Source organism: Ornithorhynchus anatinus, chromosome 8 (genome assembly GCF_004115215.2).
Source record: "Ornithorhynchus anatinus isolate Pmale09 chromosome 8, mOrnAna1.pri.v4, whole genome shotgun sequence".
Classification (NCBI taxonomy): Eukaryota; Metazoa; Chordata; class Mammalia; order Monotremata; family Ornithorhynchidae; genus Ornithorhynchus; species Ornithorhynchus anatinus.
The window spans coordinates 4,296,986-4,322,357 of NC_041735.1; the positions used below are offsets into that span (position 1 = coordinate 4,296,986).

The window sequence follows — 25,372 nt, forward strand, 5'->3', positions numbered from 1 at the left end:
TTATTTAGTAACCAATTTCAAGAAAGCTTCTTTCTACCACCCTATCCTGTTACATGATTCACTGATCAAATCACATCTGAAAAGTTCATACACTGACTATTAAATAACTAGAGGTAAGCTAATCCTTTGCTTTTTATTTTCTGGTTTAGTAAAGCTGCTAAACTTAAAAGTGATCCTTTAGCTTCATTAAATCATTACTGAAACTTCTTTTAGAGTCTAAAGGGAAACACCCACTAGAGTGTTATTTAATAAACTACTGTAGGGTGGGCATGTCAAATGAACAACCCTTGTGAGGATCTGAGTGACTAAAGACAGCTGACTGCATGAGGGCAGCAAGTGGAGGAAGAGGGTTAAGTACCAGTCCCAGCCTTTGGTAGTTCAGTTCCTGCTCCAAGTTCATTTATTCATTCATTCAAAGAGCACTTACTGTGTGCAGAGCACTGTCCGAAGTACTTGGGAGAGTGCAAGATAACAAAAAAGACACATTCCCTTCCCTAATGATTTGCCGCTTTTTAAAATGTGTGTTCTGAATACAAGAGACCTTTCAAGACTAAGCCCCACTTCTCATCTCCACTCCCTTCTGCTTCGCTCTGGCTTGCTCCCTTTGCTCTTCCCCCGCACCCAGCCCCACAGCACTTATGTATATATCTGTTATTTATTTAAACTGAAAATGCTGTGCACAAACCCCCGTCCCCTACAGTGTATAATAAAGTTGCTCCAACTGTTGGTTGAAGATGATGGGTGGACTCTGCCCTGATTTGAAATGAGCCACCTGTCCATTCACTGAAAGACCCCAAGGGGACAGCGCCTGCTTTGTTCTGTAGCAGCTGCTTGGCCAGTCTTAATAATAATTATTATTATGGTATTTATTAAAGGTTTACTATATGCCAGGCATTGTACCACAAATCTGGAGAATAGAAATAATAATTATGGTATTTGTTAAGGGCTTACTTTGTGCCAAGCTCTAAGTGCTGGGGTAGCTCCAAGCAAATCGGGTTGGACACATTTCCAGTCCCACATGGGGCTCAGTCTCAATTCCCATTTTACAGATGAGGTAACTGAGGCACAGAGAAGTGAAGTGACTTCTCCAGGGTCACGCAGCAGATGAGTGGCGGAGCCGGGATTAGAACCCATGAACTTCTGATTCTCAGGTCTGGGCTCTATCTGCTACTCCATGCTGTTTTCTTCCACTCAAGGCAAAGCTTCTATTAGCTCTCTAGTGACTGGCAACAAGTCTGACCAAGTTGCTCTATACACCGAGACAGATGGCTCCAAAAATCTCTTGCCGACAAGCTCCCAGAAAAAGCCTCTAGAGAGGGGAGATAAGTGAAAGAGGGTAGGTCAGATATCAATCAATCAATCGATTAGCGGCATTGATTGAGTGCTTACCATCTGCAGAGCACCACACTAAACGCTTGGCAGAGGACAACACAGCGGAGGTGGTAGATAGGTTCCCTGCCCACAAGGAGCTTACAGTCTAGAAGGGGAGACAGACATTAATATAAATAAATAATTTATAATATGTAATTTAGAGATATGTACATTAAAGGGAGGAGAAGGAATGGCATTTAAAGTGTCCATGTTCTTGAACTCTGGACTCCCAAAATACTGCTTTGTGTGGGGCAAAGGGTTGGGGGAAACTCTGGAAACATTCCCATTCTCTGTTTCCTATAAGTCAGTCAATCAATGGTATATTTTGAGCACTCTTTTAATTTGTTAAGGGCTTACTATGTGCCAGGGACTGTACTGAGTGCTGGGGTAGATATGGGCACTTACTGGGTGCACAGCACTGTACTAAACTCGTGGGAGAATGCAGTATTCTCCCAAGGGAAAAGACCTGGGTAGGATAAAGCCTTCATCTTCTCCCTGAAGATCTTCAGTTGCAGAGCATTGGAGAGAAGCATTCACAAGTATCCAGAAACTTCCAAAGGCATTCAGCTGTCCTATGGGATCCCCAAGGGGGAAAAAATGAATATTTGATTGAACATTTGCTTTTAGTTTAGTTTTTTGTTTTTTTATTCCACTGCTTGTGAATATTCCTGCTTCCCCTGTTTAGACTATAAACTACTTTGGGGCAGGGAATGTGGTTTGTGCTTCAGCTGCTTTTTTTCCACATTTTTAGTTCAGTGCATTACATCATAATGATGGTACATATTAAGCACTTGCTCTGTGCTAAGTACTAGGGAAGAAGCAGAATAATCAGATTGAACATAACCCCCGTCTCCTAGCGGACTTATCCTCAGAGCAGCATGGCATAGTGGATAGAGCATGGGCCTGGGAGTTAGGTCATGGGTTCTAATCCCTCCCCTGCCACTTGTCTGCTGTGTGACCGTGGACAAGTCACTTCAATTCTCTGTGTCTCAGTTACCTCATCTGAAAAATGGGGTCTGAAACTGTGAGCCCCACGTTGGACTGTGTCCAACATGATTTACTTTTATAACAATATAGGTGTTTAAAAGCTTACTTTGTGCTAAATACTGCTCTAAGTGCTGGGATAGATACAGGGAATTTCAGGTTGTCCCACGTGAGGCTCATAGCCTTAATTCCCATTTAACAGACGAGGTAACTGAGGCACTGAGAAGTTAAGTGACTTGCCTAAAGTCACACAGCTGACAGGTGGCGCAGTTGGGATTAGAACCTGTGACCTCTGACTCCTAAGCCTGTGCTCTTGCCACTGAGCCATAGTAAGCACTTAACAAATACCATAATTTTTAACCAATACCATAAGTCTTGTAAGAGGGAGGGAGAACGGGTCTCATCCCCATTTTACCGATGAAGAAACCGAGGCTTAGAACCAGTTCTTTCAACTCCCAGTCCTGTAGTCTTGCACTTAGCCTGCCGCATAATCTAGTGGGGAGTAGGAACAAAGTAATATCATTTTTACTACTAATTTCCAATTCTGTGATGCAGTCACCACATTACGGTAACAACTAGCTATTGCTTAGAACCTAATGGAGGTTAGGGCATCATTTGATTGGACTTTCTTAAAAGTCTACTTGTATCAGGATTCTGGAAAATCCAAAACAAGCCCAATGGGAAAATAAAAACAGCTGTGATTTGGTTTAAATACTTTCACTTTCGATGCTCTCCAGTTGACACAGTAGCTTCTTGATGGGGAAAATCCTACTCTTCCAGCTATTGTTTTGCTCCTTCTGTTTCTCTTAATACTACAGAGTGTAAAATCGCAAAGAATGTTCTTGCTGCACAGTTGAGCTATTAAGCAGAACAAATTCTTTATGGAATGACAACAAGCCGTAAGAAAGGCATCTGCAGGATTAGGCACCAACACTATAAGGCAATCACTTGGCAAATTGCTGAAGGGAAAGGAGCCCTGGCAAAGACAAAGCCACACGTTTTCTTTCCCCCTTGAATTCATAGGAGCCACACAAGTTGAAAAGCTTTGAAGCTGGTTAATGTGGCTTGCTGGTGGCCTTTTCTGTACTATTTCCTGCTTTTTTTTGCCAGCGGAGGGGCCAAGGGGAACTGCTGGATAAATGCATTAGCATTTGTTGTACACTTCTGTGACCACACACTGCTGCCTGGATGATAGATAAGCTGAGAAAAGGAAAAAATCTCAGCTGGAGTTGCCTTTAAAAAGTGAGATGATCAGATCTCACTTCCAGACTAGCATGATTCTTTAGACAGTGTTAGCAGCATAGGGAGCTAACCGCCGAACGGAGGGAGCGGAAGATTCGGAAGCCGATGGTAGAGATTTCCGGGCAACATTGTGAAATTACAGTAGCCTGACTTGGTGTCTGTGAGGGTTGGGTCTCCTGGTGGTAATTTTATGAGGGTAATTGGACCGCTAGTACAGTGTTTGGCACATAGTAAGCACTTAACAAATACCACAATTATTTCCATCTGTCCTTGCGTTAGATTTCCTCACTCATTTCCTATGCATACATCTCTTAGGTTCTTCTCTGTTTTGCTTCTTCCTGCCATCTTACCACAGTCCCTTCCACCACTCTCCTGCCCACTCAGCTTACCACATGGCCAGGGTTGAGCGATTCTCTCAAGGCAGTTTTGGAGGTGGAGAATCACAGTCCATACTTTAAGTCCAACACTAGGCTCTGAACAGTTGAAATGAGATGTAGAAGCTGCAGGGGTTGTTCCTCCCTTTGACTTATTTTTTTTTTTTAATGTTATCTTTTATGGGCTGACTGTGCTTGGAACTGTACTTGACTGTGGTAAATACAAGCTAATCAGGTTGGACACAGTCCATGTTCCACATGGGGCTCACATTTTGCAGATGAGGTAATTGAGGCACAGAGAAGTGATGTGATTTGCCCAAGATCACATAGACAAGTGGCAGATCAGAATTAGAACCCAAGTCCTTTTGGCTCCCAGGCCTGAGCACTATCCATTAGGCCATGCTGTCTCTCCCTCCTCTGTTTCTCTCCCTCCCTCTTTCTCTTTCTCTCTCTCTCCCTTTTTCTCTCTCCTCTTTCATCCTCTATCCCACTTGTTATCTGTTACCTTGTCCAATATCCTTCTGTACCCCTCTGCATCTATCTATTCACTCCCTCAGACTACCCGACCTTCATGTTTGGTATGTCATTTCTGCCTTTCCTGTGTATTGTTTTTCATGCTGGCTCTGGCTTCCATGTACTTTTTCTCTTTAGAAATTTGCTCGCTTGCTTGCCTTGCTTGGGACTCAGTTGCTCACTTGTATCCACTAAGCTGCAAATGATTAACTTTAGATTTAGTTAACTGCCTAGTTAGTCTGAATTCAGTACTATTTACATTATGCTATTTAAAGAAAGATTAATGCAAACCCTTGCCATACGGGAAAGTTATTAAATGGGAAAATTAACCCCTTGAACTTTGATGTATTTTAGAAAAGAAAAAATGGAAACCCATCAAAAGGAATCATTATCTAGAATATACTGAAGTTACTAGTTGTGTGCCCTGTAAAAGATGCTCCCCACCCCAGAACCTCAAGCTTACATGTCCAAAACAGAACTCCTCATGTTCCCACCCAAACCTTGCCCTCCCCTATCTTTTCCAGCACTATAGACAACAATACTCTCCTCCCTGTCATACAAGCCCATAGCCATGACATTATCCTCGATTCCACTCTCTTTCAACCCACATATTCAGTCTGTCACCAAATCCTGTCAGTTCTACTTCACAACATTGCTAAAATCCACCCTTCCTTTTCCATCCAAACTGCTACTATGCTGATTCAAGCACTCATACTATTTCACCGCCTGCTACCTCGGCCTCCGCAATGAACTTCGTGCATCCTGTCTCTATCCACTCCACTCCATAATTCACCCCGTTGACTGAATCATTTTACTAAAAAAAAAAAAATCAGATCACATTTCCCCACTCCTCAGGAACCTCCATCCACTTCCACATCAAACAAATTCCTTACCATCAGCTTTGAAGCACTTAATCATCTTACCCCCTCCTATTTTACCTCGTGAATTTCCTTCTACAACCTAACCCGTGTGCTTTGCTTCACTCCTAATGCCAACCTGCTCACTCTGCCTTGATCTCATCCATCTTGCCACTGACCCCTTGCTCGTATCCTCCCTCTGGTCTGGGCCTCCCTCCTCCTCATATTACAGACCACCACTTTCCCCACCTTCAAAGCCTTATTAAATTCACATCTCTTCCACAAATAAGCCCTCATTTCCCCTACTCCCTCTCCCTTCTGCATCGTTTATGCATTTGGAACTCTACCCTTTGAGCACTTGATACCCACCCCACCTTCAACTCCACACCCATAATTTATTTTAATGTCTGTCTCCCTCTCTAAACTGCAAGCTCCTTGTGAGCAGGAAACTACCAACTCTCTAAAGCCCTTAATATAGTGCTGTGCACACAGTAAGTGCTAAATAAATACCATTGACTGAGGGAGCATATACACTAAATCTTTTGTAATAATAATGATAGTAATAATTATGGTTTTTGTTAAGCACGCATTATGTGCCAGGCACTCTACAAAGTGCTGGGGTAGATACAAGCAAATCGGGTTGGACGCAGTCCCTGACCCACGTTGGGCCCATAGTCTCTGTTCCCGTTTTATAGATGAGGTCACTGATGCACAGAGGAGTGAAGTGACTTGCCCAAGGCCATAAAACTGACAAGTGGCAGAGCCGGGATTAAAACACATGACCTTCTGACTCCCAGACCCGTACTCTGTCCACTAAGCCATGCTGCTTCCCAAGTGCTTGTATTCTCCCAAGTGCTTAGCACAGAGCTCTGCAAACAGTAAGCATTCAATAAGTACCGCAGATGATGACTGAAGTGACTATGGGTTGTGCTTAACGTGCTTCATGTTTTCTAATATATTTACCAGTAGTGGAAAGTTTATACTTCTAGGGCTAGGTTGCATATCTAAGTCCCATTTGTGTGCTCTTTCCCAATGCTTAGTACAGTGCTCTGCATACAGTAAACTCTTAATATATACTATCACTAGAACTATTATCCAAGATAAGAATGTAGAAGCAACATGGCGTAGTGGATAGAGCACGGGCCTAGGAGTGGGTTCTAATCCCAGCTCCATCACTTGTCTGCTGTGTGACATTGGGCCAGTCACTTTGCTTATTTGTGCCTCAGTTACCTCATCCATAAAATGGGGATTGAGGCTGAGCCCCATGTGAGACAGGGACTAAGCATTGACTGTAATTGGGACTTACCTGTGATTTATGGAACTATTGATCTGAGCCTTGAGAAGCCTGAAAACCTGCTGCTATTGTATTTGTTGTCATCCTTGCCTTTTATATTTGATAATAATAATGGTGGTATTTAAGCACTTACTATGTGGGGATACAAGGTGATCAGGTTGTCCCTTGTGGGGCGCACAGCTTTAATCCCCATTTTACAGATGAGGGTACTGAGGCACAGAAAAGTTAAGTGACTTGCCCAAAGTTATATGGCTGGCAAGTGGCAGAGCCGCGATTAGAACCCACGACCTCCGGTTCCCAAGCCCGGTCTCTTTCCCCTGAGCCACACTGCTTCTCTCAGGGATTCTCTCTATCTGTTGCCGAATTGTACATTCCAAGTGCTTAGTACAGTGCTCTGCACATAGTAAGTGCTCAATAAATACGATTGAATGACTCTAGATGGTAAACTCGTTATGGGCAAGGAACAGGTCTGCTAAATCTGTTGTATTCGACTCTCCCAAGCTCTTAGTACAGTGTTCTGCACATAGTAAGGACTCAGTAAATACCACTGATTGATATTTTTGTCACTGACCTCTGTTATTCCGAGGTTGTGAGCCTTTGACCTTGTGTGTATATCTCTCCCAAATACTTTTCCCCCCCAGTTCATAGTGTACTGCTTCACACACAGTGGGCCCTTAATAAATACGTTACCTCATCTGTAAAACAGGGATTAAGATTGTGAGCCCTGTGTGGGACAGGGACTGTGACCAAACTGATTAGCTTTTATCTACCCCAGCACTTAGTACAGAGCCTGGCACATAGTAAACGCTTATCAAATACCATTATTATTATTGTACATATAACTTCGAGTACTTAAGGGGCCCCTGATTACCCGGCAGAGTTGTGTGTCCCAGGTTTTATGGAGACCTTGGGCCTTGGAACCTGTTTAGCCTTTGTGGTTATGCACTGGTATACCGATTAAGCAACAAAATCAGATGTGACTCCATTTCATTTCATGCTGGGTTGCATTCTCCCGTGCCCAACAATCTGAGAGCTCTTGTAAACACCAAACCAATAGGCCGGTAATGGCTTCTGACAGTTGGAGGAAGTAACAACTGTGTTTAAACTGTTTTGGTTTGTAAACCACAGCGTGGATTGATACGTTGATTGAAGGGCCGGTGTCCTAGAAATGATATCTATCAAAATGCTTACCATCAGATAGAGAGGGAACTACTGACATTTGTTGGCAGGATTCCAGCTTGTCAATGGGAGCGGGGTTTCCTGCTAGGTAGGGAGTCTTTTTATCTAAGCAGAGCCCAACAATGTGGTTCTGACCTGACCCTCTATCCTACTTGGCTGCTTAAGGAAGATTTATAGCTTTTCCCCCCTACCCCAATAACTTTGATTATAAATCTGGAATGTTTTGATGGAGAAATATGTAATTCATTCCCTTTGTCATTGAGAACTATTTTCATTTACACCCCAGTTTACCATGAATGTGGTATGATTAGACTGTAAACCCGTCATTGGGCAGGGTCTGTCTCTATCTGTTGCCGATTTGTACATTCCAAGCGCGTAGTACAGTGCTCTGCACATAGTAAGCACTCAATAAATACTATTGAATGAATTAAGCGAAAGAGCACTAGACTAAAGAAGCCACATGACTTAGTGGATAGAGCATGGGCCTGGGAGTCAGAAGGACCTAGGTTCTAATACTGACGGACACTTTGTCTGCTGGATGACCTTGGCTCAGTCGAAAGAGCGCCGGCTTTGGAGTCAGAGGTCATGGATTCTAATGCCAGCTCTGCCACTTGTCAGCTGTGTGACTGTGGGCAAGTCACTTAACTTCTCTCTGCCTCAGTTCCCTCATCTGTAAAATGGGGATTAAGATTGTGAGCCTCATGTGGGACAACCTGATTACCCTGTCTCTACCCCAGCACTTAGAACAATGCCCTGCACATAGTAGGCACTTAACAAATGCCAACATTATTATTATTAACTTCACCGGGCCTCAGTTACCTCATCTAGAAAATGAGGATTAAGACTGTGAGCCCTATGTGGGACAGGGACTGTTTCCAACCCAATTACCTTGTATCTACCCAAGTGCTTAGTACAGTAGAGAAGCAGCGTGGCTCAGTGGAAAGAGCACGGGCTTTGGAGTCAGGGCTCATGAGTTCGAATCCCAGCTCTGCCACTTGTCGGCTGTGTGACTGTGGGCAAGTCACTTAACTTCTCTGTGCCTCAGTTCCCTCATCTGTAAAATGAGAATGAAGACTGTGAGCCCCACGTGGGACAACCTGATTCCCCTATGTCTACCCCAGTGCTTAGAACAGTGCTCGGCACATAGTAAGCGCTTAACAAATACCAACATTATTACAGTGCCTGGCAAATGCCACAATTATTAAACAAAGTATAACTTCCCATAGGAAATAATGTAAGGGGTCAAAATGCATTCTCAAGATCTTAAACACTGACCCAAATAATATGAATCTATTTGAAAAGTGATAGGAAACCCTGTATGCTTAATTATATGCTCAAATAGCAGTTGCTTAGAACAGTGCTTGGCACATAGTAAGCACTTAACAAATACCACAGTTGTTATTATTCCACAGATAGGGAACCCACCTATCAGTTCAGTGGAAAGAACACATCTCCATTGCTCTGCAAATAGGGGGAAGGTCTGCTGAGGTTCAACCCTCAGCAAAGAAGGTTTTTGACTACAACTAGGGCAATTGCCAGGTGGCCAGCCCCAGTTGGCACCCCGAAAAATAGCTGGCTACCCTGGGCGCCAGAGACACAACAGCAGCCGGCAATAAATGCGACCGGTAATAATGATGGTACTTGTTAAGCGCTTATATTTGTCAAGCACTGTTGTGAGCACTGGGCTTGATACAAGCTAATCAGTTTGGACACAATCCTTGTCCCACATGGGGCTCACAGTCTTAATCTCCAATTTACAGATGAGGTAACATATTCAGAGAAGTGAAGTGACTTACCCAAGGTCACACAGCAGACAAGTGGCAGAGCCACACCTGCTGGGTTATGGTTAGGGAACTCAGCTGTAATCACTTAAATTTTGAAAGGGTTATGCCTGTATTTAAAAACAAAAAAATTACTTTGTGATGTGCCTCACTTCACCTGTTTATTAGATCACTGCACCCCATGTGCCCCACAGAAATCCACCAGGCGGGGCCTAGAACTCTAATCAATCACTTCAGGCAGATAATCTCCAGTGGCCCTGATGCCTCATCCTTCCTTCCTACAGGAGACTTACATGTAAATTAATGCAAGTTAATAGGTTTATTTTAGAGGTTAGAGCAAAGATTTGGGTTATGCCATCATGTTGGAATTGTTAATAGTTTTCCTTGGAGTGTAAATGTGGGAGCAAAATGATTAAATGAGAGAAGAGGAGGAAGCCTCAAATAAAAAAAAGCACTTGGGTTTATTGCATTCGGCAAGGTTGTTTTTGAGAACAACGCAGGTCTCTTGAGACTTTGTTCCCTGTCCATTTTATAGAGCTCTTGGCTCTTAACAGCACTACTTTAATGACTTCTTCTTAGGTTCCTAGGTTTATATTAGCACTGGCTGAAGGAAAAAAGTAAGTTACAAAGAGGTCAGGTTTCACAAGACAGCAATAAGCTTGTAAAATCACATTTTATTAGCACAAATAAAATCAGCATTATGAAGAAAGCAAAGATTTGCATAAGGAAGCAATTTAAATTAAGCTATTTAAATACAACATGCAGACAAATATTTGACAATACTGAATCAGCTTATAAACTGAGCTGGTTTCAGATGAAACAGACCAGTGACCTTTAGCAATATTGTTACAAAAATTGTCATGTAACAGAATGAGCTATTCCTGAAAAGAGCATTTTGATTTTATATTAGTGCTCCTTCTCTTGAATTGCTATTTCCCAAAGGTGGGGGGGGGAGAAGGGAAAGAAGGATAATGTACTTACCTTGAATATCTTTAAAATAGTAATAAAACATATGCTGAGAAATGAAAGTTAATAATTCAGTTCCCATTTTTGTTAGACTATTTAACAATGATATACGCTATTAGAAATTTTGTACTCTGAATTTCAATAATTTTATAAAGCTAATATCTATAATTATTTTTCTTCCCTGAAGAAATTATGTATAATAATTCTAATTTTGAAGTGGATAGATTCTGCCCCTCTCTTATGAAGAGGAGAAAAATTGATTTTTTGGATTGTATATTTTTATATTTAATTCAGACAGTGTTAAAATGCAAAAATCAACTTTATTTTACCTTCTGCCTTTGAATAACTCGGGTGCATGAGCTAAGTTCAATTATAAAAGAAGGACTAAAGCTTATGATCCTAATGTATTTCTGAAATTGTTCTAAGATTATAGAGTTTCTTTGACATATATGGATGTGTTGAAGATGCTATTTTGGAGGTAAAGTTAAAGTATAAAGTGCATGATCTTTAGGACAGGCTGTTATGGGGAAATTGGAGTCTTAGATTCCATTTTATTATCCTATTTAATAGCTCTGGGCCTCAGGCTCCTTATCTAAATTACTGGATAATCTAACTGCAATTAAGTACTTTGGTCCTCAGTTTTCTCAGTTAACTCCATGGACAACCTTATCTTATTTCATCATGCCATGCCTCCAATTGTAAGTTATTTTTTAGGATCTGTAGTAAACCTAATATTCTGGAGCCGAACGTGTCTTTTATACTGTCGAATCACACTCTCCCATCACTTAGTATAGTGCTCTGCAAAGAGTAAGCGCTCAATACATACGATTGGTTGACTGAATGGTTTTTTGGCAGCCTGTCTCGGGACTGAGATAGGTCATCATCAGTGCTGTTGAGCCCCTTAGTGTGTGCAGAGCACTGTACTAAGCGCTTGGGAGATTACATGCTGGGGGTGAGGTAGATGGATGGTGGGTGCGCCTCTGTATTCCCAGTACAATCAGTATAAAACAAACTGTATCACGTAAAATGGTAAATTATTTCTCACAGTGCAAACTGAGAGTGGCATACCCTACGAATCATCTTAACTGGTTAAAAGTTGGTAAAAATAGCTTAGGTACCTTCTGCTACCTCTTCCAGTTCATCTGCCACCAATTCAGGTTCCCAGTTACCATACGGGGTTATCTCAGAATTCTGTCCTGTTATCCTTTCACTCTTCTTCCTCCTCTTCCCCTTTCCTCTATCCAACCCCAATGTAGCTTCTGCTAGGGAACGTGCTGGGATAGAAGTATGAAATTTGGGAATGGCAGCTCGACCCTGAGACTGAAGGACAGCGACTAAATCATCGCTTTGATTCCAACCAGGAATTTGGTGTGATGCCCCATTCAATTCCCGCACAGTCTCCTTCCCTTCTTCCCTCCCTTAAATTAATAGGAAGCTAAAAACATGGCCAATGTCTAATATGGATATTGAAGACTGGTTCTTCTTGGTTGGAGATGCGAAGGAGATGGCTTTTCTCAGTATATGCAGACCATTTCACTTTAAATTGTCTGCTTTGGAAACTTGTAAACCTGAAAAAAAGTTTATTTTAGCTGCAGTTTTGGAGTGTTCTGTGCCAGTTTAGAATTCAGCGTGGCTCAGTGGAAAGAGCACGGGCTTTGGAGTCAAAGTTCATGGGTTCAAATCCCGGCTCGGCCACTTGTCAGCTGTGTGACTTTGGGCAAGTCACTTAACTTCTCTGTGCCTCAGTTACCTCATCTGTAAAATGGGACTGTGAGACTGTAAGACTGTGAGCCCCACATGGGACAACCTGATTCCCCTGTGTCTACCCCAGTGCTTAGAACAGTGCTTGGCACATAGTAAGCACTTAACAAATACCAACATTATTATTATTATTAATTCAGTTAAGCTGTGTTTATGAGATTCCATCTAGTTCCTCTTTCTCCCAATCCTCTTCTGCTCCTTTCCTTTTTTTCCTTCCTACCTTCCCTCTTTCTCTTCCTTCCTCTACCCAACTTCCCCAAACACTTTCTATTCCAAGATTCAAAGCAGTAGACTTGATTTTTCCATGTTCAAAAGGCACTGATAACCAACTTAGAGTTCCTGTCTTTGACAAGAGGACTAACTTCACTGTAATAAATAAAAGCCTCCATTGGGCACAAATGGTCTATATAAATAGGACATGGTTTGGAACTGTCATGTCACTGCCTTAGAGGTGGAGAAACACCAGCCTCTGAAAACCCACCTGTGTTAGTCCAGAAATGGGGAGGTCTTAGTACAGTGCCGGGCACACAAGGCTTAAGAACTACCATAATAATTATTATTAAGGGATGGAAGAAAGAACAGTCGGTAAGTAGGCTCATGATTTGATTGCTAATGTTTTTTGAGTCTCTTTTAATGTAGATTAGTTGTAGAACCTGGCAGGTACAGTGCCTGGCACATAGTAAGCGCTTAACAAATAACCATTACAAGTGCTAGCTTGCCTATCCTTCTCACTTTTGTGTTTCAGCCCTCTCTGCATTTGAAGTTCAGCCTCTGTCAGTTGAAGTTCAGGAAGGTGGAGTTGCCAGACTCGCTTGTAAAATAACTTCAAACCCTCCTGCCATCATTACGTGGGAATTGAATCGAACGTCATTACCCCTGGCTATGGACAGGTAAAGAGTCTTTTTTCTTTAAAGTTGGTATTGAATAGGAATTTCTTTGGATGAAACAATTAGCAGATTTGGTTCAGGAAGAAGATTTTATTACAGATTACAGCTACTTTCCCATCTACAATGGAAACCTCCAAATTCTCCAGACAATTAGGACCAAACACTTTAGCCTCCAGCTGCCTGGGGAATTTTTTTTTTAATGGAACTTGTTAAACACTTATGTGCCATGTACTGTACTGAGGGCCGGGGTAGACAGAAGATAATCAGGTTAAACACAGTCCTTGTCCCATATGGGGCTCTCAGACCCAGGAGGGAGTGGGATTTAATCCCCATTTTACAGATGAGGAAACTGAGGCTCAGAAAAGCAAAGTGCCTTGACTAAGGTTACCCAGTGGGCAAAGGGCAGAGCTGGGATTAGAACCCAGGTCCTCTGACTCCCAGGCCCTGGCTCTTGTCATTAGGCCATGTTGTTTCTGAAGAGCAACTGTTCCAAAGAGGCTAGAACTGTGTATTAGGGTAACAGTAGGATTCAATGAGAAAGGAACTGCTGGACAGGTGCCTAAGTAAGGCAGAAAAGCTACTCTAGAGTCCTCCGAGTGGGTTAAAATTTCATATTTAGGCTCCCTCTAAACTGTAAGCTCACTGTGGGCAGTCAATGTGTCTGTTTATTGTTGTACTCTCCCAAGCACTTAATATAGTGCTTTGCACACAGTTAAGCACTCAATAAATGTAATTTAATGAATGAATGAATATGTAAATGTAGGGATAGCAGTATTAATGTCTGTCTACCCCTTAGACTGCACGCTTGTTATGGGCAGGGAATGTGTCTGTTTAGTGTTATATTGTATTCTCCCATGTGCTTAGCACAGTGCTCTCCACACAGTTAAGTGCTCAATAAATACGATCAAATGAATGGATCCCTGGCCTTCTACTTGGTCATGTCTAATCCGGGGTGTTACCTGTTCCTTGCTCAATAAAAAGATCTAATTGCCTATTACCTTTTGTAATAGGACTTTTCGTTAGGGAAATTTTCAGTGAACAGCCGATGATCAGTCAGTGATATTTACTGAGTGCTTGCTGTGGGCAGACCATTGTGCTTGGAAGTGTACAGTACAGCAGAGCTGGGGGTTACCTTCCCTACAACTAAAGAGTTTACAGTCTGGATGGGGGAACAGACATTAATAGAAATAAATTGTAGCTATGTACATAAATGATGTGGTAGTGAGGATGGGGTGAATACCAAGTGCCCAAATGCCCAGGTGAAGGGGGGGAGGGAGTTGGGGAATAGAGGGTTTAAGTGGGGGAGAACTCTTGAAAGAGATGTGACCTTAATAAGGCTTTAAAGGTGGGGAGAGAGGGGTGGTCTGGTGAATATGGAGGAGGAGGGAGTTTCAGGCCACAAAGAAGGCATGGGCACAGTGAGCAAGTTGGCGCTAGAGGAGCGAAGTGTGCAGGCTGGGCTTTCATAAAAGATCAGTGAGGTGAGGTAGGCAGGGCCAAGGTGATTGAGTGCTTTAAAGCCAACGGTAAAGAGTTTCTGTTTGATGCAGAGGTGGATGGGCAACCCCCGGAGGTTCTTAAGGAGTGGGGGGGGTGTGGACTGAATGTTTTTTTAGCGACAGTGTTGTTAATATCCAGAGCACTTTCAGAGCTGATTGTTGCAAAATTCTCTGCTCTCTTTAGAGAGTTGAAGTTGTCCCAAAGATGATAAACATGTGAATCCGTATTGGAGTCTCTCATTCCATGGATTGGCTGTTCAAATTGATTTTTCTTTTGAAATTTTAAAAAAGTGAGAAGGCTTTAATAGAGAAAAGTTGATCACAAGCTGTTTCGTTCCCCCTACAGGGTAACTGCCTTACCGACGGGAGTCCTGCAGATCTATGGGGTAGGCCAGAGGGATGCTGGGAAGTATCGCTGTGTGGCCACTACTGTAGCCAATAGGCGTAAAAGTGTGGAGGCTACTCTAACTGTGATTCCAGGTAATAATAATTATTATTATTATGGTATTTGTTAAGCGCTTACTATGTGCCAGGCACTGCACTAAGTGTGGGAATGGATACAAATAAATTGGGTTGGACCTAGTCCCTGTCCCACATGGGGCTCCCCATTTTAGAGATGAGGCAACTAAGGCACAGAGAAGTGAAGTGACTTGCCCAAGGTCACACAATTGACAAGTGGTGGGGCTGGGATTAGACCCCAGGTCCTCCTGACTCCCAGGCCTGTGCTCTCTCCACTATGGCATGCTGCTTCTAGGCTGAGGCATATATCGCCTTGAGGTTTTTGGTTTTTTTTTGCTTTTTTTTTCCTCCTTAGCACTACCAGGACTTCATAAGTTGTGTCACATCTTTATTCAACATGTTAAAAGTGGCGGATACATTCTTAAGAAAATTAAGCAGTCTAAGCTGATTTTTTTCATTTTGTTTTTGAGCTATATTTGAAATTGACTCAGCAGTGTTCTTGTAGTGATGTTTGACATTTAACCTATTAAATTTCAACCATGCTTCCTTTTGATTTGAAAGCTGTGGAGTCCCCATCGTACCACAAACCAGCCATAATAGCAGGACCACAGAATATTACAACCTCTCTGCACCAGACTGTTATTTTGGAGTGTGTGGCCTCGGGAAATCCTAAACCAATCATTTCTTGGAGTCGGCTTGGTAGGTCTACCCCAAATCAATACACGGTTTCTACTTGTAGGATTTGTCCTTGCTCATTTTATAAAATTATTGTTACACTAATTCCATAAAAAAAAGTGTGGTTTGTATTTCTGTTCCCCAAACATCTGTAATTTGTAGAGAAGATACTTTGGCTTACTTCTAGCACTTATAACATTTCTGTGGTCCTTCTACCCGTTTGGCATCTTTTATTTTATTGTCAGAGTTTGTAGAGTCTGCCATTTTTATTTCTATCCTATTAAAGTGTGCCCAGTTCTCTTGTAACATAAAGCTTACATTCTTGCGCAGTTCTGATTAAGGAAGGACTTGTGCCCTGGTATTCACTTGTGTCCAACTATGCACTCATATGTTTGGGAACAATTCTTTTCTCTAACACAGCATTATGCCATATGCAAACAGGCTTGTGTTGTCAGCAGTATGTTCCCTAATTCCCTAGCAGTGTTCCAGCCAAACTGAGTGGTTAAACTATGCAGAATTGAGTTGACCCATGTTGGTCTGTTAGGATTTTATAGCAATCTGGAGGTGAGAAAGCAGATTAATCCACTCAATGCTCCAATGTCCCTGAGTTGAGCTTTCTCATTCTGTATGAATTTAGAAGAGTGTGTGAAGGCTGCTAAAATATTGGAGAATTCCATGAAGAAAAATTTTAAAATATTGCAGTATCCATGCTAATGGGTATATTGCACTCTCCCAAGTGCTTAGTACTGTGCTTTGCACCCAATAAGTGCTCTGTAAATATCGATCGAATGAATGAATTGAATGAATGACAGGCCACTGAGCCAACAACCTTTGTCCATAAAATAAAAGAGAGGGATAATTCTGTTCAAGTCTTTGTTTTTAAACTGTGGCTGATGGAGTGAGGAGGCTGATAGACGCCATGAGCCAACTAGAAAATAATCAATATGATACGTAGTAAATGAGGAAAAGAAATGTCAGCTCTGAACCCATTTCTGTTTGATATCAATATCCCAAGATATATTGTTATAAATCCTTTATAATAATAATATCAATCTTTCCAGCTCACCCATCAGTATAATAACTGTTTAATTTTCCCTTCATTTGTGTTTAGTTTGAGAGAGAGAATTTAGTACTTTGCTAAAGCAATTTTAATTAATAGCCTGCCTTGGACTATCACTCTACTGTACCGTTTTACCTCATTATACTTTGAATCGGCTCTTTCATATAGATCACAAATCCATCGATGTCTTCAATACTCGAGTTCTTGGAAATGGCAATCTCATGATATCTGATGTTAAGATGCAACACGCTGGGGTTTATGTCTGTCGTGCGACTACCCCAGGCACGAGAAACTTCACTGTTGCCATGGCAACCCTAACTGTGCTAGGTATGATTCCTTTTCATTTAGAATAATTTAAAATCTTTCCCTCGTGCATGCGTGTTTGTGTTTCAACAGCTGGAATTTCTGATTCGACTGAGTCACTTAACTTGGTTGGTATAGAATACTGTAATGCTTCTTCGCCCACTAATGGATTTTGTTAAGTGGGCTTTAATGGATTCAGCTAAAATCTAATTATAGGCAGCATGGCCTAGCAGGCTAAGCAGTAGTAATTTAAATTATACCATCATAGCCTCAGAACATTTCCCAAAAGTGAGCCTATTATTCCCTTCTAGTGGAGGGAATAAAATGCTGTGCAAATGGAATGGGCAGAAATAATGTTGAAAGTTAGTATTTGCTGTTATATAGTTATCTATTTTTGTTAAGCGCTTACTATGTGCAAAGCACTGTTCAAAGCGCTGGGGGATACAAGGTGATCAGGTTGTCCCATGTGGGGCTCACAGTTTTAATCCCCATTTGACTGATGAGGGGACTGAGGCACAGAGAAGTTAAGCAGCTTGACCAAGGTCACACAGCTGACTAGTGGTGGAGCTGGGATTAGAACCCGTGACCTCTGTCTCCCAAGCCTGCTCTCTTTCCACTGAGCCACGCTGCTTCTTAGTTATGCCTGTTGTGTGATTTGAGAAATTCGTATTTTGCTTTGTTTTCTTGATGGTCATAAAAATGTGTCCCTTTCCCAGTGGGGATTTTATTTTTCAGGACTTGATCCTATGTCATTCACACAATCACTACAGTCTCCCTGCAAAAGGCCCACCAGATCAGGCAATGACTGTTTGTTTAACATTAAAATACATTAGTTAAAACAATGTATTTTTCAAAACTATGAAATAAACTATTAAACAGTACTAAAATGAATTCTCAAAGACCCCTAACTGTGAAATCCGTTCTTTCAGTCATACTTTATATCCCACATTCAGGAATTCACAGAAACCTTTGTGGAAAATACCTTGGATTTTACCTCTTTTTCCTCTCTTTTTCTTTTTATATATCTTTCTAGCTCCACCTTCATTTGTGGAATGGCCAGAAAGTTTAACAAGGCCTCGGGCCGGCACTGCCCGCTTTGTGTGCCAAGCAGAAGGAATTCCCTCTCCTAAAATGTCTTGGCTGAAAAATGGGAGGAGGATACATTCCAATGGGAGAATTAAAATGTATAACAGGTAAAATGTGTTCTTACTACTTTATGAATGTCATATTTATCCTTCAGATCATATACTTCTAGGTTTGGATGAATAGATCAGGAAAAGAGTGCCCAAAAAGATAAAATATAGATAAGCAAGTGTATGGTGTTAATGCTACATTACAGTGCTTTTAAATAAAACAAACTACCTATCTTAACTTTTAGTAACCTAGAAATAATTATCAATTTCAGACCCTGGTATAAAAGATTTCCTGATTGAAGACGTTTCCAATGGAATGAGGAAATCTTAGTCCTATTTTGAAAAAGATGATATAATTTTTAACTGTATATCACATGACTCTTGCAGTTGCTTTCTGATTAATAATCATGGCTGTTGTTGGATATAATAATCTACGTGTGATTGATTTATACAGCTAATCACTGATCCAGAATTTTGCGCATAAAAATTTGTCCTTTAGATTAAGTGAATTGATTAGTAGCAAACCTCGATTAGCTAAAGCTTCGTGGAATCGACATTTCACTTATCTTTTATTTTTTGTCTCTCAGCAAATTGGTGATTAACCAGATTATTCCTGAAGATGATGCTATTTATCAGTGTATGGCTGAGAATAGCCAAGGATCTATATTATCCAGAGCCCGGCTGACTGTAGTTATGTCAGAAGACAGACCCAGTGCTCCTTGTAATGTTCATGCTGAAACTATGTCAAGTTCGGCCATCCTTTTAGCTTGGGAGCGACCACTTTACAATTCTGACAAAGTCATCGCGTATTCGGTGCATTACATGAAGGCAGAAGGTGAGCAGAAAGAACAAACGATCGTCTTTAAAGGCTCATGGTTTACTTTTATGGTAAATGATTGCATTTTTACATGAGTGGTCCCCAAGGAAAGGAGTTTGGAAGTTAATTATGATTTCTTGTTAGTCTTCAAAAATGTGCTGGTGGCTTTGATCTGATGACAAAAATATTAATATTTTTCTTTGTACATTATGTGATGGCTTTAGGAGATTAGTATAGTTTAGTATAGTTTTCTTAATCCCTGCAGATCATCATGTGCCTTGTGAGGCTTCCCAATTAAAGCAGGTAGGGAATTTATTCAGCTTGAGGTTTAGACTCACCGCAAGAATAAAGTGAAATGGAACTATGAAGAGAGGCAATTATCCAGGTAATCTAGACCAAGAAATCAGCTAGTTTTCTGGAATTATCCAGCTTCGTTGCCTATATTGATCTAACTAACTGGATAATGACTCACTAGTCCACTTCACTTTGCCAATGTAGTTACAGCTTTATCTGCATAACAAACTATTGTTGAGAGAATTAATGTTGGGTTGCCAAGGAAAAAAAAAAGCAGCATTCTCCTTAAAGAAAATAGTAGAATGACAAGCTGTAAGATAGATCATGCAGCCTCTTTAGCATCTTCATGAATACATTAGTAAAATGTGCATTTTAAAATTCTTGTGGATTTTGTTCCTGTATACTTTTAAAATTAAGGATAGATTTGCTTTTTGTGTTCCCTAAAAAAATTGGGAGCTGAACTGATAAGTATTTTAAGCCTGTAAAAGTAATAACAGTTGTGGTTATTTGAGTGCTCACTCTAAGTGCCAAGTACAGTACTAAGCTCTGAAGTGGAATCAAGAGAAAGTTAAGTAGAGGATATTCTGAAATATTCAATTTAGATGTTCTTCTAGCCCACCTTTGCACAAGCATAGTTCTTTCCATTTCTAAATTCTAGTGTGGGGAAAGAGTCAGAAATGTTTGAAGGGGAATAAAGCAATAAAATACAAGTTAGAAATTCTCAGGATTTCTCTGTCTTCCACAATATATTGGATAGAGTAAATAAAAACAAAGAATGCACTTATTCCTGGTTTGATTTCTGCAGTGAACCCAGCATTTATATATTACAGTCTGAAACTTGCTATAAAATCCCTCTCAGAAGACAGTATTTGGTAAAGTTGTCTGAAGAAACTAACAGGTGTTTTTTTTGTGTTCTGAAGAGGAATATTTTACATTTAAATCAAGGGTCAGGTTAGCAAGAAGAATGAGGGTCTGATGAGAGTGCATGTTGGAGTGTGTTAATTCCTTGTTAGTGATTTAGAAATGGTACAAAAGGGATACTGATTGTGGTGGAAGGGCAGTCTTGCTCTCAATTGTGGATGTTTCATTAGGGCCTCCACATGAAGCCTAGCAGCCTATTGAAGAGCAGAACAAGGCCTTTTAATTTGAGCTCAAGGATCTTGTTTAGCAGGTCAGAAATCGTGCTATGCCATTCCTAATTAACAAGCCATTAACTAGTCTGTTGTGAAATGCCCGTAATCTTGTCTAATTAAAATGCTATCAAGTTAATTCAGAAATGTGGGAAAACTTAATAGTGGAATTTGCCTTCTGTTTTGTTTATAAATTCAGCGGTGGAGAGGAGGGGTTCGGTGCTTAGGGAGCTTTGATTAAGTTGACATGCATTTACTGTGAATTGTTTGGGAAGCATAGTAGCTTTCAGTACACTTGTTCCACTTTACAGATTTGCTCTATAGGAATTAAGCCTAACAAAGACTCCCTAGTTCTATACCTTGCCTTGCATATTCTAATAAGAATTGCTGAAGATTTTTTTTTTAAAAAAAGCTCATTATGGGACAAAACATTTTTGAAGTACATTCTCTGCCAATCCTTTTTCTTTTATACAAGTGAAAGAAAAACCCATGTCAGTCAAATTTAATAGAATCCTTGGGCAAAATGAGATCTTTGGCAAGACAACTTTTTTTTGCTTGTTTTGTTTTTTAAATAGAGTAGAACCGTCGCATTCCCCAGAGGTTAATAAGAAGTCCTTGTAATTAGGTTTGAAAAAATAGTGAGTTTAAGCAGATTTAAGATTGCCGTGAATAATAAGACTATTAGCAGGCTCGTCTGTTGTGTTACTGTACATTGTCCACTATATGTTGTGACTAGATCTTGAATGGGTTTTAGATAAGATTGAATGTGTTCAGGTTTATTTTATCCAGCAAAAATCCAAACTGCAGTCATTTGTAGCAAGACACAGTTACTTATAGAGACTAAAGAACTTTGTTTGCTTTTGCCTTTTTTTTTCCAAAGGTGGGGGAGAAAGTGGGTAAGGAAAAACCCCTGGCAAAGACCAGTTTATTTTACTAAACTGAGAGAAATAATTGTTTGATTTTTTTTTTCCCTAATTCTTGCTTTAATTCAGGTTTAAATAATGAAGAGTATCAAATCGTAATTGGAAATGACACAACTCATTATATTATCGATGATTTAGAGCCTGCCAGCAACTACACCTTTTATATTGTAGCATACATGCCAATGGGAGCCAGTCAAATGTCTGATCATGTAACTCAGAATACACTTGAAGATGGTAAGCCAGTGAAAATTTAAAGTTTTACACAAATCGTTTAGATTAAAAGCTCTCAGAAAAACAGAATGACACCATAATTGAGCAAATATAACTCTATTCTAATGATTGTGCCAAATAGTGGGGGCTAAAGGATAATCTGCTGTGAAGTGATTACAGCTATAAATATATTTGTCATTTTTTTGTAAGAAACATGATTAAAGTATAATCAAAGAAGTAGCATGGCGTAGCGGATAGAGCATGGGCCTAGGAGTCAGAAGGACATGGGTTCTAATACTGGCTCCACCATTTGTCTGCTGTGTGACCTTGGTCAAGCCACTTTACTTCTCTGGCCCTCAGTTACCTCACCTGTAAAATGAGGATTGAGACTGTGAGGCCCATGTGGAACAGGGACTCTGTCCAGCCTGATTTTCTTGGAGCCATCCCAGCAGTTATTACAGTGCCGGTCACATAGTAGGTGCTTAACGAATACCATAATAATAATAATTATTTTTAAGTATAAGATTCCTGAGGGAAGGAACTATATGACTTCTCTTTGCCTCTGTTTCTTCATCTGTAATATGAGGATTAAATTCTACTGCCTCCTATTTAAGCTGTGAGCCCCATATGGGATGTGTATCTATCCCAGAACAGCGCTTGACAAGTACTAAGTACTTAGCAAATGTCATCATAATTTTTATGTCTGCAGTGAATTATTTTTCTGAGCCAGATTCTCAAATCTGCAGCTCCCAAAGGCTTCCCAAAGGGGAAAGAGCCAACCTCCACTGACCTCTTTCTGCTTCTTTACTTGAGAATTGCGACTGGATTGCTATAGGTTGTGCTCCCAGCTCACTTTGTTCCAGTTTGGCAATATGCCTGAAATAGCCGTGTTGTGAGGGAGCAATCGAGCCAAGCATCAGTGATTTGCTGTCATGAGCATGCCACCTCTTCTTCAGATACACAGATGATGATAATAATGGTACTTGTTAAGCATTTACTATGTGCCAAGCTCAGTTCTAAGCACTGAGATATTTATAAGTTAGGTTGGACAACAGTCCCTGTCGCACATGGGACTCACACTCTTAATCCCCCTTTTACAGATGAAGGAGCTGAGGCCCAGAGAAGTTAAGTGAATTACCCAAGGGCACACAGCACACACACAGATTTATGCAGATGCTATGTAGGCACAGGGGGAATGCTTCCTCATCTCCGAGTCAACCCACTGTTTAATTAGCCAAAACCCATATTTGTAATTGTTTGCGGAGGTCAGATTTTTTTATATATAGCATTTATTAAGCACTTACTGTGTGCCAGGCACTGTTCTAAGCACTGGGGTAGATGCAAGATCATCAGGTTGGGCACAGTCCCTGTCCTATATGGGGCTCCTAGCTTTAATCCCCATTTTATAGATGATGTAACTGAGGCACAGAGAAGGTAAGTGACTTACCCAAGGTGACACTGCAGACATATGGCACAGCTGGGATTAGAACCCAGGTCCTCTGACTCCCTGGCCCGTGCTCTTTTCACAAGGCCACCTGCTTCTCCGAGATTATCTGGAGAAAGAAATGTGAGTAATAAAAGTGCTAAGATGATCCTGACTTCATCAGAAACATATGCAGTACTTTCCTTCCAAGATGTTCATAGTGCTCAGTCCATAGTTAGGCAAGTTATCTGATCCATCAGGGGATGTGGTTTGGGACAGGGAAAGGGTATCTAGTCCTTGGAATTTTGAATTACCACGTAATAAAAGCACTTGGAAGAATTTTAAATAATTGTAAATCGAAATGTATTCATAGTAGCAACGTATGTATTAAACCCCCATCGACTGCCATGCAATGTCTAATTTTGGGCTGAAATACTTACTTTTGGTTAACGTACCTGCTCCTGAGGACCATTTAGCGTGTACTTTCGTATTTCAGTTCCCCTGAGGCCTCCTGAAATTAGTTTGACGAGTCGAAGTCCCACAGATATTCTCATCTCTTGGCTTCCAATCCCTGCCAAATACCGTCGTGGTCAAGTTGTGCTATACCGGTTGTCCTTCCGCATCAGCACGGAAAACTCCATCCAAGTTTTGGAAGTCCCGGGCAGCACACACGAGTACCTCTTGGAAGGCCTGAAACCCGATAGCATTTACCTGGTCCGCATCACTGCTGCAACCCAAGTGGGATTGGGAGAAGCTTCTGTGTGGACCTCACACAGGACGCCGAAAGCTACAAGTGTGAAAGGTAAACTTCTCAAAGTGCCTTGGGGAGGAAGAATAGTTGTTCTTTCCAACTAATCGTTCATTCATTCATTCAGGCGTATGTAGTAAGCACAAACTGTGTGCAGAGCACTCATACTAAGGGCTTGGGAAAGCACAGTTCAATAAAAAACAGCGACAGTCCCTGCCCACAATGAGCTCACAGCTTAGAATATTTCTCCATTATCCTTGGGCCTGCTGATTTGGGGATTTTGAAATTAGGTGCATTCTGTTGGAAACATCTGCTTCACTTTCAATGGAATTTACCAAAGTAATTGTGAGAATTTGCCAGTAGAGCACCTCTGTCCTTTTCCTCTTCATCATCATCAATGGCATTTATTTATTAATTCATTCATTCAGTTGAATTTATTGAGCGCTTACTGTGTGCAGAGCACCATACTAAGTGCTTAGAGGAGTACAGGATGACAATAAACGGACACATTCCCTGCCCACAGTGAGCTTACAGTCTAAAGGAGGAGACAGATATTAATGTAAATGAATAAATGACATGTACATAAGTGTTGTGGGGTTGGGAGGGGGAATGAAAAAGGGGAGCAAGTCAGGGTGACGCAGAAGAGAGTGGGGGAAGAGGAAAGGAAGGTTTAGTCAGGGAAGGCTTATTGAGCGCTTACTGGATGCAGAGCACTGCACTAAGCATTTGGGAGAATACAAATCAACAGAGTTGGTAGACCCATCTCTTGCCCACAAGAAGCTTACAGTTTTCTTCCTCTAAACCAAAAGCTTGTTATGGGCAGGGAACATGTCTGCTAACTCTGCTGTATTGTACTTTCCCAAGTCCTTAGGACAGTGCTCTGCACATAGTAAGCGCTTAATAAATTCCATTGATTGATTCCCGTTTTACTATTTGCAACCCGTCCTGCCTTCCTTTTCCCTTCTTTTCTCCTTGCAAATCTTCATTCTCCATGATTGTATTCCCTTCTTCCATTTAGTAACAACAGCAATAATAATGTTAATTCCATTTCTTTCTCTTTCTTTCTTTCTCTTGCTTATTCTACTAAATGCTCACTCACACTCTCGTATTCATGTTCTTACCCAACACTATTTTTAAAAATTACCATCAGGTTGCCTACAGTGTCCTTCTCTTCCTACTGTTTTTTTGTGGAATAACTAAAACTTTGTGGAAGGAAGGGGTAGTGAGGAGGCAGAAGGGGAAGATGCTGCTGATGTTGGTTTTGACTGTTATTTGAAAGCGAGAAGTTAAGGTACTGCCTGATTCATTAGAGCAGCTCAGAATGCTTTCAAGAGCAGTACTCTGAAACTGTAAAGTTGGGTTTCTTTTTTAAAAAAAATTGATTTGTGTTTTTCCTGCTCTTGGAAAATCTGCAACCCTAAATTCTTTGTGTTAACTTCTGAAACAAACTCAGGTTTTAGTCTTGGGCAAATATCATGAAAATAGGCTT

The 25,372-nt window shown here is 41.0% G+C and overlaps 1 protein-coding gene across 1 annotated transcript in view; it reads left to right on the forward strand.

Annotated features, from left to right (window-relative positions):
* The window catches only part of PRTG (protogenin), a 116,838-nt gene that overhangs the window by 33,765 nt on the left and 57,701 nt on the right, over positions 1 to 25,372 (forward strand). Inside the window, exons 3-10 of the mRNA XM_029070155.2 lie at positions 13,068 to 13,212; positions 15,055 to 15,188; positions 15,729 to 15,866; positions 17,071 to 17,229; positions 18,239 to 18,398; positions 18,926 to 19,173; positions 21,572 to 21,736; positions 23,632 to 23,937. Of these exons, the coding sequence (XP_028925988.1) occupies positions 13,068 to 13,212; positions 15,055 to 15,188; positions 15,729 to 15,866; positions 17,071 to 17,229; positions 18,239 to 18,398; positions 18,926 to 19,173; positions 21,572 to 21,736; positions 23,632 to 23,937 (1,455 nt within the window). The remainder of the gene's footprint in view (positions 1 to 13,067; positions 13,213 to 15,054; positions 15,189 to 15,728; positions 15,867 to 17,070; positions 17,230 to 18,238; positions 18,399 to 18,925; positions 19,174 to 21,571; positions 21,737 to 23,631; positions 23,938 to 25,372) is intronic.